We start from the raw sequence: 13,838 nt of genomic DNA, 5'->3' as shown, positions 1-13,838 counted from the left end.
ATTCAAACATCCTCAACAATTTGTTAGCAAATCAAACCCCAGATAAATTAAGAGAATTATATACCACTGTCAGGTGGAATTTTTTTCAGAAATTTACGGACAGTTTCAATAATCAAAAAGTAGTCAGTTATATCACAACTGGCTAAAGAAAAATCACATGATTATATCAATTGATGTAGAAAAAAAACATCTGACAAAATTCAACACTCATTCATGATCAAAAACAAACAAACAAAATTCTCAGCAAACTAGAAATAGCTGTGAACTTCCTCAACTGGATAAAAAGCACCTACAAAAATTCTTACAGCCGACGTGATACTATGTTGAAAGACTGAATGAAACAAAGCGTTTGGAACTATTTGTATTTTTGAATATGTTCAAGTATAGCTTTGATGAAAAACATAATTATGATAGGTTAATAGAATAGAGGTCACAATTCAGAAAAAATATAAACAAATGGTGTTTAACATAAAATATGGCATAGGTTTGGAGAAATCTTGGTGCTTGCTTGGGAAGCACATACACTTAAATTAGAAGGATACAGAGAAGATTAGCATACCCCTAAGCAAGGATGACATGCAAGCCATGAAGTGTTCTATACTTTTGTCATATATATTTCAATTTTTTTTTAAAAAAAGAAGATATAGAGAAATTTTGGATTAGTGGTTTTGAGGCAAATTACTGTCTTTTGGAAGAAAACAAAGTTAGATCCATATATTACATCCTACACTATATCTCAAAGTAAGTCATGGCTTAAATATAATATAACTTTAAGATACTAATAAAGAAATATATTAAGAATATTATAAACTTGTTGTTGGGTAAATTAATCTAAGGACTTTCCCAAACCCAGAAGCCATTATAAATTGTCTGACTTGACTACGTGACAATTTAGAATTTCTATAGAGTCAAAGGATCCATAAAAGAGGAGGCAGGACAAATAATTAATTAGAGGAAATATCTGCAAATATATAACAAAAGTGAAATATTAATAATCTGACAGGAGGTCCTTCAATCAATAAAAAACATCCCCAAAGAAACTATGCGGCACTTATGAAGAAGCAATCTCCCAATTTTTTAGGAAAACAAATTTCATGTAAACATATAAAAATATGGGCTTCTCTCCCTTCTGATTTATGAAGTATAATTTAAAATAGCTAGTTGATCACCAACTTGACAAAAATGTAAAAAGTGACTGTTTATATTCACTGTTGTTATAGAGAGGCAGTGGAGGGATGGACATTTTAACCTATTGGTAAGATTGTGTAGATTGAGTCAATACTATTGGAGTACTATTAGATAGTATTTAACATTAAAAAACTTTTATGATCCAACAAAGTTTAGGATTCTTTTGAATAAAATCACTAGCATAACAATTTAAAGATATATTCATAACATTTCATAGTAAGTTTGATTCCTAAAAAATGTACAACAAAACTCTTGAATCAACCTACTCTAATCAGATGATAACAGCTAAATAACCTATTGTATTCCTATGTCATTGACACTGTGACACTATTCTGAAGAATTAAGGGGCTCTATATGGTCTATATGGTCCTTGCTTTCCTAATTTTTTTCTTTACAGCGTATATTTAGTTTTGGGGAGAAATCCAATTTCTAAAATCTTATATAGAGGTTGCATTCATGTAAACCATTTTTTAACTCAGAAACTATGAACTGATAGAAATAGAAACCGGGGTTTCACCTACCTTGGAAACCTGGAAAACATGTGGACCATTTAACTTCTGTTTTAATTTTAACCAGAGATTTCCCAAGTAGAGACAATGTTTCTCACTTCCATAACCTTGACCATGTAACAATAATCTACATGTAACTTTTGCATCATAAAACATATTGTGCATTCATGAAATTTTTGACAAGTACACAAATTAAAAAGAAGAAAAATTTCACTCAAGTCTAACCAACAAGGCAGCTACATTGGGTGCAATTCCTTGTCTTTTGACAGCATCCTAATCACTGTTGTTAAGTGTATGTTAGCTAGTACAATTATAATTCTTATTTTCCATGGACGGGAGCCTCTCCAGAGAAATCTTACCTCTGAATCTCACAGTTGAGCTCATGACAATTGTGTGAGGAGGTTGCAGCAGACACATGTACTCAGCGAGTTCAAAAGGTATAATTGCACCTTATACGACAAATACAAACTAAACCCAGAGCCAAGATTCACAGCAAATAAGAGCCTTCACTCTCCTGGGTGAGTAAAATGAAAATTTAGGATTTGAAAAAAAGAGGCCAAAAATAAAAATTAATTAAAGCAGTAATAATGGTGGGTCAAGAATAGAAAGTGCTATTTGAGCATTGGAGGCAAGTGAGTCAGGAAGTATCAGAGCTCGAGTGAGAATGAAAACTTGAATATAATCCTCATATATTATAAGCTTGATGGCTGAAAAGGAGACTAAGTTTCCTTGAGTGCGACTGCAAAAGTTTTTTATTCCATTTGGTACTATTTTAGTGCTGTCCAATAATGCCTTACTCTATTAGGATCTGCTGGGAATGAGTCTTTAAATATGTAAGATCACACGTATGAGTAGGTATTAACAGCATGTATCTGCAGACAGACTGCCAGGGTTTACATCCTGATTCTGTCATCTACTAGTTTTATGAATTTAGGCAATATATTAACCTCACTGTATCTCAGTTTCTTCTTCTATAACATTGAAATAATCATTATACTCACCTCATAGTGTTGTTTATTATTGAATATTTATTATTCAATTTTCCTATAGTCTCATTACAGTTCTGATGACTTCGGTGGGATTTTTTTCCTGTTTGTCTTAAACATATAAGTCTTTTCTTATCTTCTTTTTTTACTTGATATATCAGTATCATACAAAGTGAATCAAGAATTGGACAGTAAACACATATTACTCTTTGGAAGATCTTAAAAGATTAAGTGGGAGGCTACCTCCCTAGTGAGTGGGAAAATGTGAGATTTATATTTGAAAAAATGACTCAAAATTTTTAAATATCCTCAAAATCACACTTGTAATTTCCTAGCAGGCTACTACCAATTTCCCTTTTTAAACTATCTTTTACATTTATTTTTTAAATTTCAGCTTTACTTATTTCTCAATGGAAAAACCAATGCTTGTTCTTAAATTTGTCAAATGCGAAGTGAATGAATGAATGAATGAATGAATAGAAAAAAACAGCACTCATACTTGAACAAAGAATATGATCACCCATTAATAACATTTTGGTGAATTTTCTTCTTGTCATTCTTTTTTTTTTAAACATTTTTTTTCTTTTTTTTTTTTCTTTTTTCTCTTTTTGTTATAAATTTATTTATTTACTTATTTATGGCTGTGTTGGGTCTTCGTTTCTGTGCGAGGGCTTTCTTTAGTTGCGGCGAGGGGGGACCACTCCTCATCGCGGTGTGCGGGCCTCTCACTATCGTGGCCTCTGTTGTTGCGGAGCACAGGCTCCAGACACGCAGGCTCAGTAGTTGTGGCTCACGGGCTCAGCTGCTCCGCGGCATGTGGGATCCTCCCAGACCAGGGCTCGAACCCATGTCCCCCGCATTGGCAGGCAGACTCTCAACCACTGCGCCACCAGGGAAGCCCTTCTTGTCATTCTTGATAAAGAATTTTGCTGATTTAAAACAACTTGAGAACAATTTACATATTTATTCTAAATTTATATAAATACCTAAACATATTTTCAAACTCTTAAAAAGTATGTTTTTAAAACACATAGACAGGACTTCCCTGGTGGCGCAGTGGTTAAGAATCCTCCTGCCAATGCAGGGACATGGATTCGAGCCCCGGTCCGGGAAGATTCCACATGACGTGGAGCAACTAAGCCTGTGCGCCACAACTAAAGAGCCTGTGCTCTAGAGCCCTCGAGCCACAACTACTGAGCCTGTGTGCCACAGCTACTGAAGCCCGCGAGCCTAGAGCCCGGGCGCCACAACAAGAGAAGCTATCGCAGTGAGAAGCTCACGCACCGCAGTAGAGTAGCCCCGGCTCGCCGCAACTAGAGAAAGCCTGCATGCAGCAATGAAGGCCTAACGCAGCCAAAACAAACAAAAAACAAAAAAACCCCACACAGACACACACACACTTCTAATCCATCCTCTTAGAGATTAACCAGTATTCTTTACTGGGACTGAGCAATACTTAGCAATACTCTTCATTCCAAGAGTGTCACAATATAGGTCCACAACAAAATGTAAGTGATGATTCTAACCAAAGTAAATCCTCAACACTAGTTCCAAGAAATGAAAATACAGCTTTCCATGGAAATAAATTGTGTAATCCTGGCAGCATATCTCTGCATATTTTGTCTCTTAAATAATGTGGTATCCAGAGAGAGCTGATTGAAGTACCTGAAATATGCCCAGGAGTTGTACTTTGAAATTATCACATTAGTACAGGACAGGGAGTAAAGGACAGAGAAGATGGTATTAAAAGAAGAACCAGAGTAACAATGCATGAAGATATGCGTTATCACCCCTGTGAGGGCTCAATAATTGATTTGTTGCTGCTCTTTAAAGAAACGCGTGACCATCTACACCCCCATTCTTCATACAACCATACCCACACATGCACGCACAGGAAGTATGCATGCAGAGCATTTTCATTGTATTGCAGGCTAGAGGTGGAATAATTTTAAATTCATATTTGCTTTGATAAGGGGCAAAGCACTTACAGAAATGGTAATGAGCATATGTATAGACAGCATATGCATTATCAGAATGTGAGACTGTGTGTGTGTGTGTGTGTGTGTGTGTGTGTGTGTTTCTTTCTCAATCTAAAGTAATAGATCCACACATATTTAAATTTTCAAGCTTTCTGCATACCAGTTCATTCAGTAAGAAGATGTTCAGATGTGGGAAATTTGTTGCTTCAAATGCAGAGCCCGAAAACTGTAAGTGCACTGCCTTAAATTTACTGCTCACAAAACAGCACTTTATTTATCCTCCTAAATAAATCACTATGCTTTTACCAGTAACCTGGTGGCAGAAGAAGGAGCAGAAAATCCCTGAGGGTCATGACTGCAGGAAAAAGGAAGAGCATGCCAAGTGGCTGGTTCTCTCACCCCCGTCTCCAGTACTCGCACTTTTTCTTTCCTTTCTTCCTTTCCCACTATATTTTGATGGGTTTTAATTTCCCTTATTGATATGTTTTTCAATGGTAACCTCCCCTCCACAACTTTCCTTTTTGTCATTTTCCTTTTACTGTTTCTCCTGAGTTCCCCACTTTTCCTCCTTCTTCTGTGGATGCTTTCCTTTTCACTTTCTTCTTATACACATAGTTTGTATCTCTTTCTCTTTTTCCCATACTTACTATTTTTCTTCTAATGCCCACACAGTACTTCTTTGTATACTTCCATCTCCCTTTACTCTCCACCAGTTAAATGCCTCTTGAGGTCACAGGTAATAATTACTAAAATGAGGAATTTTTAAAAACAGGTTACAGAAGTTCATCCTGAAAATTCTGCAGTCCATGAAATGTCAGAATGATTTCAATGGATGGCATCCTGGGAATTGCTTTTCTCTTTCAAACTGGACTTGGTGTCTTCGGGAATGCCATTCTCTTTGTGTGCTGTGCTCATATTTTCACTGTTGAGTATCAAACAGAGGCCCATATGCCTCATAATAACCCACTTATCCTTGGTTCATATGTTACTAGTTTGTACTATACTCAGGGATACTCAGGTATCCCTGAGGCAGGAGCAGCTTTGGGCTTCAGAACTCTCATGGATGATATACGTAAGACAAATACTTACCTACACAGAGTGTCACATGGCCTTTCCATCTGTTTGACAAGTCTTTTAAGCATTCTTCAAGCTATCACCATGGGTCCTGGTAGGTCTTACTGGGCAGCATTTAAAGCCAGAAACCCATTGTACATCTTTTACTCCTTTTTATTCATCTGGATGCTTAATCTACTCATATCTTCTAACTTAATAATCTCAGTTACAGTCTTAAGGAATGGGTCTCTATCCAGAGTCATTGTCAAATCTTGCTTCATTTTGGAAATGGATGACCTAACTAGGTGATTCTTTCTCACATTCATGGTCCTTCGAGATGCCTCCTTCCTGGGTTCTATGTGCTGGACTAGTGGATACATGATGCTTCGCCTCTACAGACATCGTAAGGAAATACAGCACCTTCACAGGTCAAGCACTCATTTCAAAATGAGCCCTGAGATGAGAGCAACTAAAAAGATAATCAATTTGACTCTGTGTTTCATCTCTGTCTATAAGCTTGATATGATTTTTTCCTTCAGTCTAGGTTATTTTTCAAAAACGTACCCTGTGTCTTTGAATGCTAAGAAGTTCATCGGGGTGAGTTTTACCTTATTAAGCCCTGTGATACTTCTCAGCAATGACAACCAACTCCACAGATTTTGGTCATCTGTTTTTAAGAAAAGTAGAAATTGATGACTAAAAAAGTGAAGTTCAATAGTCATAATGATACTACATAGGAATAAATGGCATGCAATGAGGAGATACTGTCAATTTACTCAAAAACAAATTATAATTATCCAGTTAATAAACAATGAAAGTTGATAGTGCTTCCACATTCTTGCCTTTAGAAAAATAAATTTTAAGAGCACAAGTAGAAAAATAACCTACTTAATAATAAAAAATATTGAAAGAACCTCTCTAGGTGAAAAAAGCCAATCCCAAAAGGTTACAAACAACTGTATAATTCCACATAAATGGCATTCTTAAAATTACAAAATTATACAAATAGAGAACAGCTTAGTGTTTTCGATGGGTAAGGATGAGGTAGGGAGGTGGGTGTGATTTAAGGCCACATGAGGGATCTTGGTGGTTTCAAAGATGTTCTGTTTCTTGACTGTATCAATGTCAACATTCTGGTTGTATTACTGTACTCTAGTTTTACAAGATGTAACTTACCACTGTGAGAAACTGGGATGTCTCTGTATTATTTCTTATAATTGTCTATGAATCTACAATCTGTGAAAAATAAAAACATTAATTAAAAAAATCAGGAAGCCCCTGGCAGTCCAGTGATTAGGACCCGGTGCTTTCACTGCCAAGATCCTGGGTTCGATCCCTGGTCGGAGAACTAAAATCCCATAGACCGTGCAGCATGGCCAAAAAAAATTTTTTTTTTAATTGAAATATTACAATGCATTAGTAGTTTGAAAAAAAAAGAGGGACAGAAAGGAGAGATGTTCTATGTCGTTGTGAAGCTGATGATGTCACCAAAGGGAAATCCTAACAGCCCAGTTTTAAAAGGGCCAAAGATCTAAATAAACACCTCACCAAAAAAGGATCTGTAGATGGAAAATTAGCTTATGAAAAGACACTCCACCTTATATGTCATTAGGGAATTGAAAATTAAAACAAAAATGAGATACCACTTCATACTTATCAGAATGGCTAAAATTCAAAACACTGACAACACCAAATGCTGGCAAGAATGCGGAGCAATAAGAACTCTCATTCTTTGTTGATGGGAATGCAAAATGGTGCAACCACTTTGGAAGACAATTTGACAGTTTCTTACAAAGCTAAAATAGTGTTAATATATGATGCAGCCATGAATTAAAAACTTGTGTTCACACAAAAACCTGCACATGAATGTTTGTAGCAGCTTTATTCATAATTGCCACAACTTGGGAGCAACAAAAATGTCCTTCATTAGGTGAAAGGAATGACAAACTGTGGTGTGTCCAGACAATAGAATATTATTCAGCACTAAAAGGAAATAAGCTATCAAGTCCTGAAAAGACATGGCGGAATCTTAAATGCACACTACTAAGTGAAATAAGCCAATCTGAAAAGGCTTCTCTATGATTCAAACTATATGACATTTGGGAAAAGGCAAAACTATGGAGACAGTAAAAAGATGAGTGGTTGCCAGGAGGGGGCATAAATTTATCTCTTTTTTTTTTTACTTTTATGAATCGTGCTTTTGTTGTCAAGTTGAAGAACTCTTAGCCTAGACCCAGGTCCCAAATATGTTCTATTTTTTGTCAGTCATTTCATAATTCTTCTTACTGGATAACACCCAATACAAAAACCCACCAGCAAAGGCCAGCAGGAACACACCTATAGTTAAAGAAAGTTAGATTTAGGGCTTCCCTGGTGGTGCAGTGGTTGAGAATCCGCCTGCCAATACAAGGAACACGGGTTCGAGCCCTGGTCTGGGAAGATCCCACATGCCGCGGAGCAACTGGGCCCGTGAGCCACAACTACTGAGCCTGCGCGTCTGGAGCCTGTGCTCCGCGACAAGAGAAGCCGCGATAGTGAGAGGCCAGCGCACCGCGATGAAGAGTGGCCCCCGCTTGCCGCAACTAGAGAAAGCCCTCGCACAGAAATGAAGACCCAACACAGCCTAAATAAATAAATAAATGAATAAATTTATTAAAAAAAAAAAGTTAGGTTTATTTAGCTTTCTGAGGCAAGTGAGAATGTACCCCAGGGAACACCTGAGATCAGTAAGGAATATATGGGAGGGTTGCTTGTTTGTTTTGTATACACACGCACACACACGCACATATACTAATATGTATATATAAAATATATATGTTTGTGTATTTGTTGTTAAATTATATGGGGCCTTTTTTTCATAAATAAATGTGCAAGAGAGAGTAGTTATGAGAGAAAAATAATCCCTGTAAACCATTATTCAATTTATTCTCTAGATTTCCCCTTCCCTAGTACCTCCCTAGTCTTTGTTCTGGAGGCTGTATATAAGGGGATTCAGCCTGGCAGTGAGAATGGTGTAGAAGGCTGACACCATCTTGTCCTGGGTTGGGGAAAGATAAGAAGTGGGCCTCATATATATGAATATAGCTGCTCCATAATACATCACTACAACAATAAGGTGTGAAGTACAGGTGGTGAAAGCCTTGTGCCGACCCTCCCCAGAACTCATGCAAACAACAGTTATAATTACATGTGTGTAGGAGATGATGATGAGTGACAAAGGGAAGACGAGCATTAATGCACAACAGATAAATGTGTTTCAAATGTGGAAGCATCTGTGTATGAGAGACGTAGGGTGCTGGGACTTCACAGAAGAACTGGGATATTTCTTGGGAACAATACAAAAAGGACAAAGTAGCAGCTACATCAACAATCCCATCAAAGACACCAAGGATCCATGAGGAGGCAGCCATGAGTCCACAGACTTTCCAGTTCATGAGATTAGGGTACTGAAGAGGGTAGCAGATGGCAACATAGTGGTCATAGGCCATGACAGCAAACAAGAAGCCCTCAGCGCCAAATAGGGACACATAGAAGAATATCTGGGCTTCACATCCTGCTACAGAAATGGACTTCCTGCCAGAGAGGTAGGTGCAGGCCATCTTGGGTACAGTGGTGCAGATGAGCATGAGGTCCGTGAGGGAGAGCTGGCTGAGGAGGAAGTACATGGGGGTGTGGAGCCGGGTGTCCAGGTAGATGAGGAGAACCATGACAGTGTTTGCCAAGAGCGCCACTGTGAAGAGGCCCAGGACCAGAGAGAACAGAAAGATATGAGTGGTGTGTGACTAAAAATTCCCATCAAGGTGAAGTCAGAGCTAAATGTCTGATTCACCCATTCCATGATGAATATTTTCTTTATCTAGAACCACAAGAAGTTATAAATATTAAATATCTGGGACAGTTACTTATTCACTGTCCACTCTATGTGTGGTACCCTGGTAAACCAACATACACGATACAGTCAGGACAGGAAAAGGATGAGCAGAGACTTTTCAGTCAGGTGGCGTTAATCACACTCAAGCTCCACCACTACCAACGTGCATGTCCTCTGACAAGTTATTTCTACGTGCTTCATTTTACTTCCTTTACATAATAGAGATAACTTTTTAATTAAGTTGTGATTATTAAACAAGATATCAATGCAAACCACAGCATCTGGACAGGGCATCTGACTTCTCAAGAAACATATAAGCTATTATTAGACAGGATTATATCCATAAATTTATCATATGTCAGTATGTAGTGAATTCTGTAACAGAGGAAGAGAGCATTTTGAATGTCATTGCCTATATAGTAAAGTAAAATAACGACTAATATTCTGTTGTTTCCAAGAGATATTAACTTTTGCATTTATGTAATCTTATTTGTGCACCAAACTTAGAGACTAAACAGGACTACTACTTATACAATTACATAGATGATGAACTTCCAGTTCAGAATAATTGATAAATAACTGCAAGTAATTTATACATCATGAATAGATGATTTAATTGTGGATGAGGAAGTAAAAAAATCAAAATTATGATTTATGTTTCAGTCTGAAAGGGCAGTTCTTGAGATTTCCCTACCCAGAGGAGGATTTAACTGAAGCTTAAGTCCATTAGAAGGACCTAGCAGTTTTTTATTCACCATTGTATATTCTTTTTTTCTTAAAGAGGGCCCCTCAGTGTTTTAGAAGTTTCAAGCCCAGCCAGAATTGGCCTGTCCTTGCTCTCATCCCTTCACTGGTAGAAGGCCTATGCGATTCTATCATCCAGAGACTGTCTGCATCTCCTGCCTTGATGCTGGACTGTGGCAAGTGACCCATCATTGCACTGTGGGTATCGTTTGCAAACGGTATCTTTCCTGTTTTCTCCTACTCTCATCCTCCCTGCTCTGGAGATTCATGTCCACTCTAGACTGCCCTTCCTCCAAATTTTGTGGTGAAATTAGCATCTGTGTGTGTGGTTTGTGGGAGGAGACTATGAGGGCTATAATGCGCTTTGATCTAGTCTACTTAGACACTAGTACTAATTAAGAACACTGATCAAATCCATATTTAGCCTTTTGCTTTTTCTGGAATACACTAGGTTTTAGATCCAGAGCCTTCATGATAATAACGTAATGGTATATTTACTTTTAACCTAATAACACTTCAATATTACTGTAGTATTTTATGCTGAATAAAATTCAAATGAAATCAACTGTGCAGATTATTTCAATAAAAATACACAAATTAATGTCTTGATTAAATTAATTCAATCAGTATTCACTCAGCTAATACTTAAAACTTTTACCATGTTCAGAAAATTATTTTGGAAACATCAAATAATCAATATCCCTATTTACTAATGATAGCATTAACTAACAAGAGTTTTACTTTTCAGATATCTATGCAAAATTATTTTCTAAATAAGTTATTAGAAAAATAGACAAGTTTACAAAACAAGTGTTACCAAAAATATGGAGTTCTCATCTTAATACAATCAATGAAGATAACAAATTTCAAATTCTTGGTTTTTATTAATCAGGGTATTTCAACTATCTCTAGAGTTTTCTGCTATTCTCCCATATTATTTGTTTTAACTTTAATTTTTAAAAAGGCTGTAATTAAAGTAAAATGCACATATTAAAATGGAAATTCTCATATCTTGTTCCCCACAGATACACAGTTTTTAATAATTTATTTCACCCGCTGGTTACAGCCATAATAATACACTTTTCCTCATGTCAGACTTGACACGAAAGTCACGAATTTATGTCTTTTACAACAAGTAACAGTTGTTGGCCAGGATGTGGAGAAAAGGGAACTCTCGTGCACTGTTGGTGGGATTGTAAATTGGTGCAGGCACTATAGATAGCAGTATGGAAGTTCCTCAAATTATAAATAGAAGTGCGATATGATCAGTCATATTCTATTGCATTTGATTCTATTGATTTGAATCTAATCCCCAAAGTTATATGACCCCGATGTTCACTGCAGCATTATTTACATACCAAAGATATGGAAGCAACTGAAATGTCCATCCATAGATGACTGGATAAAGAAGATGTGGCATACATATGCAATGGAGTGTTACTCAGCCTTAAAAAAACCCCCGAAACCTTGCCATTTGCAACAACATGGATGGATCTTGAGGGTAGTATGCTAAGTGAAATTAAAAGTGAAAGACAAACATTGCATACTCTCACTTACATATAGAATCTAGAAAACAAAACAAATTGAAAAACAAACTCATAGATACAGAGAAAAAAAATGGATGGTTGCCAGATGGGAGGACGTGGGGACTGGGTGAAATAGGTGAAGGGGAATAAGAGGTAAAAACCTCCATTTACGAAATAAATAAGCCATGGGGATTCAATATACAGCATAAGGAATATGGACAGTAATATTGTAATAACTCTGTATGTGGACAGATGGTTACTAGACATCTTGGTGATCGTTTCATAATGTATGCAAATGTCAAATCACTATGTAGTACACCTGAAACTAACAATATTGTATATCAACTATATTTCAATAATAAAATATTCTCTTAAACAGCCTTTCTTCTCCTTTCCCATTTTCATCATACATTTTGATAATTATAGTATTTTTTATATCTGTTTCTTCTATTATCTCTCTTTCTAATTTTGTAAAACATTATTAAAAGTCTATTTCTCTTTTTACTGGATTCATTAGAAAGATGAGTACCTATATCTCTCACTGTGTTACTTCACTAACTATTGTTCCTATTGACAACATTTATTAGAATGTCTTTTTGAAAGATCTTATGATGATTGTTTATTGATTTAAAACTTGAGCCAATTGAAACTTTGTGATATTAAAACAATGCAAACAGTAGGAGCACGGATTACTCTCTGATTAACTACAGGTTTCTACCCTGAACGGGTAACTGAATTGTGAACACTGGTTACTTAAGGGGAGCCTGCAAATGAGAAAATTAGATGTGGGCATTGTAAGAGGAGAGCTAACACTTAAAATGGCCAAATACCTAAATAAGGAGAACTTTATGTAGGGGTGCCAACACCCTAGGAGAACTCTTAATGTTCTGAGCCAATGTCATTATTGTCTTACAGAGCAGTACCGGTTTCATTTGTTTTGCTTCCAGGTATGCACTTGGCTGCCAACTGCTCTGCATGAGGAATGAGGGTTGGAGAGAGAATGGTGGTGGGGCTGACTGGAACAGCATTCTTTGAGCAGATCTTCAGTTAATGCCTTTTCACGTGGGACCTTTGTGTGTAACTCACGACTGCATCAACTCTGGTTTGTTTTGTTCATCAGATACCCCTGTGTTTTGATCCTTCCATGTATCCCTTGTAATATTTATTTTGCTGATCCTCTCTTCCCCCTAAATCATTGTCCTTGTTTATTGCTACACATACTCTTCAGCACTCTTGAGTTGGAAACCCTCCCAACACTTTCTAAACACACCTCTACAACAGCACTTTTCAAATTGTATTGTAATAATTATTATATATGTACAGATACCCAAAGGTTATATGCACATATATGTTCTCACCTCCATGAAACATAAATACTTTGTTACCAGTGTCCTTAGCCATTTCTTTATTCTGTCTTCTGAAAATATTTATAACCATAGTGTCCCTTAATTCTTTAACTGTACATCTCAATAATCATAAACCATAATTTTGGTTTCTTCACTCCTTTTTATTCCCAAAGACTCAGTCACACAGTCATACAAATTTGTTATTAAAACTAACTCTCTCATTCACACAAGTGCATCTGTTTTTATACCCAAAATCCACAATCCTAATCCTCATATGTTGATAGTTACTATACAAGCTAATTAACCCTTATTTCTGAAGATCCTTAAGTTTCCAGCTCATCCTTTACATATATATTAGTGGCCATTACTGTACTTCAAAAAACTCCAGAAACTTCAACCTAACATTCAGCGTGTTCAAGGATGTAATCAACTTACTAAATAGAGTTTAATTTTCCATAGGAATATTGTACCTCACTCAGTTGGCATATTTCCTATTCTTGACACGTGTTAAGTAACAGTATCAAAACGCTGAAATAAGGCAAAAAGGCAGTTGGCATTGCTTTTCAATATCATACAAAGGCATTGTTTAACAGACTCTCCCAAGAATTATTTAATACAGGGAATGTACCTGTGTTT

The 13,838-nt window shown here is 36.6% G+C and overlaps 1 protein-coding gene and 1 non-coding gene across 2 annotated transcripts; one reads left to right on the top strand and one right to left on the bottom strand.

The window, feature by feature from the left end:
• Positions 1 to 500: 500 nt before the first annotated feature.
• LOC137774288 (U6 spliceosomal RNA) lies at positions 501 to 605 on the top strand. Its single transcript, XR_011075817.1, has one exon. It is a non-coding gene; the product is annotated as a U6 spliceosomal RNA (small nuclear RNA).
• An 8,066-nt stretch (positions 606 to 8,671) lies between these two features.
• LOC137773541 (olfactory receptor 2M2-like) lies at positions 8,672 to 9,553 on the bottom strand. The gene is given in 4 exon segments (XM_068558291.1): positions 8,672 to 8,967; positions 8,970 to 9,008; positions 9,011 to 9,487; positions 9,490 to 9,553. Coding segments are annotated over 4 exon segments (876 nt in total).
• Positions 9,554 to 13,838: the final 4,285 nt, after the last annotated feature.

Source organism: Eschrichtius robustus, chromosome 12, assembly GCF_028021215.1.
Source record: "Eschrichtius robustus isolate mEscRob2 chromosome 12, mEscRob2.pri, whole genome shotgun sequence".
NCBI lineage: Eukaryota > Metazoa > Chordata > Mammalia > Artiodactyla > Eschrichtiidae > Eschrichtius > Eschrichtius robustus.
The sequence above is the reverse complement of the archived record's forward strand: the minus strand, read 5'-3'. Positions and strand labels throughout refer to the sequence as shown.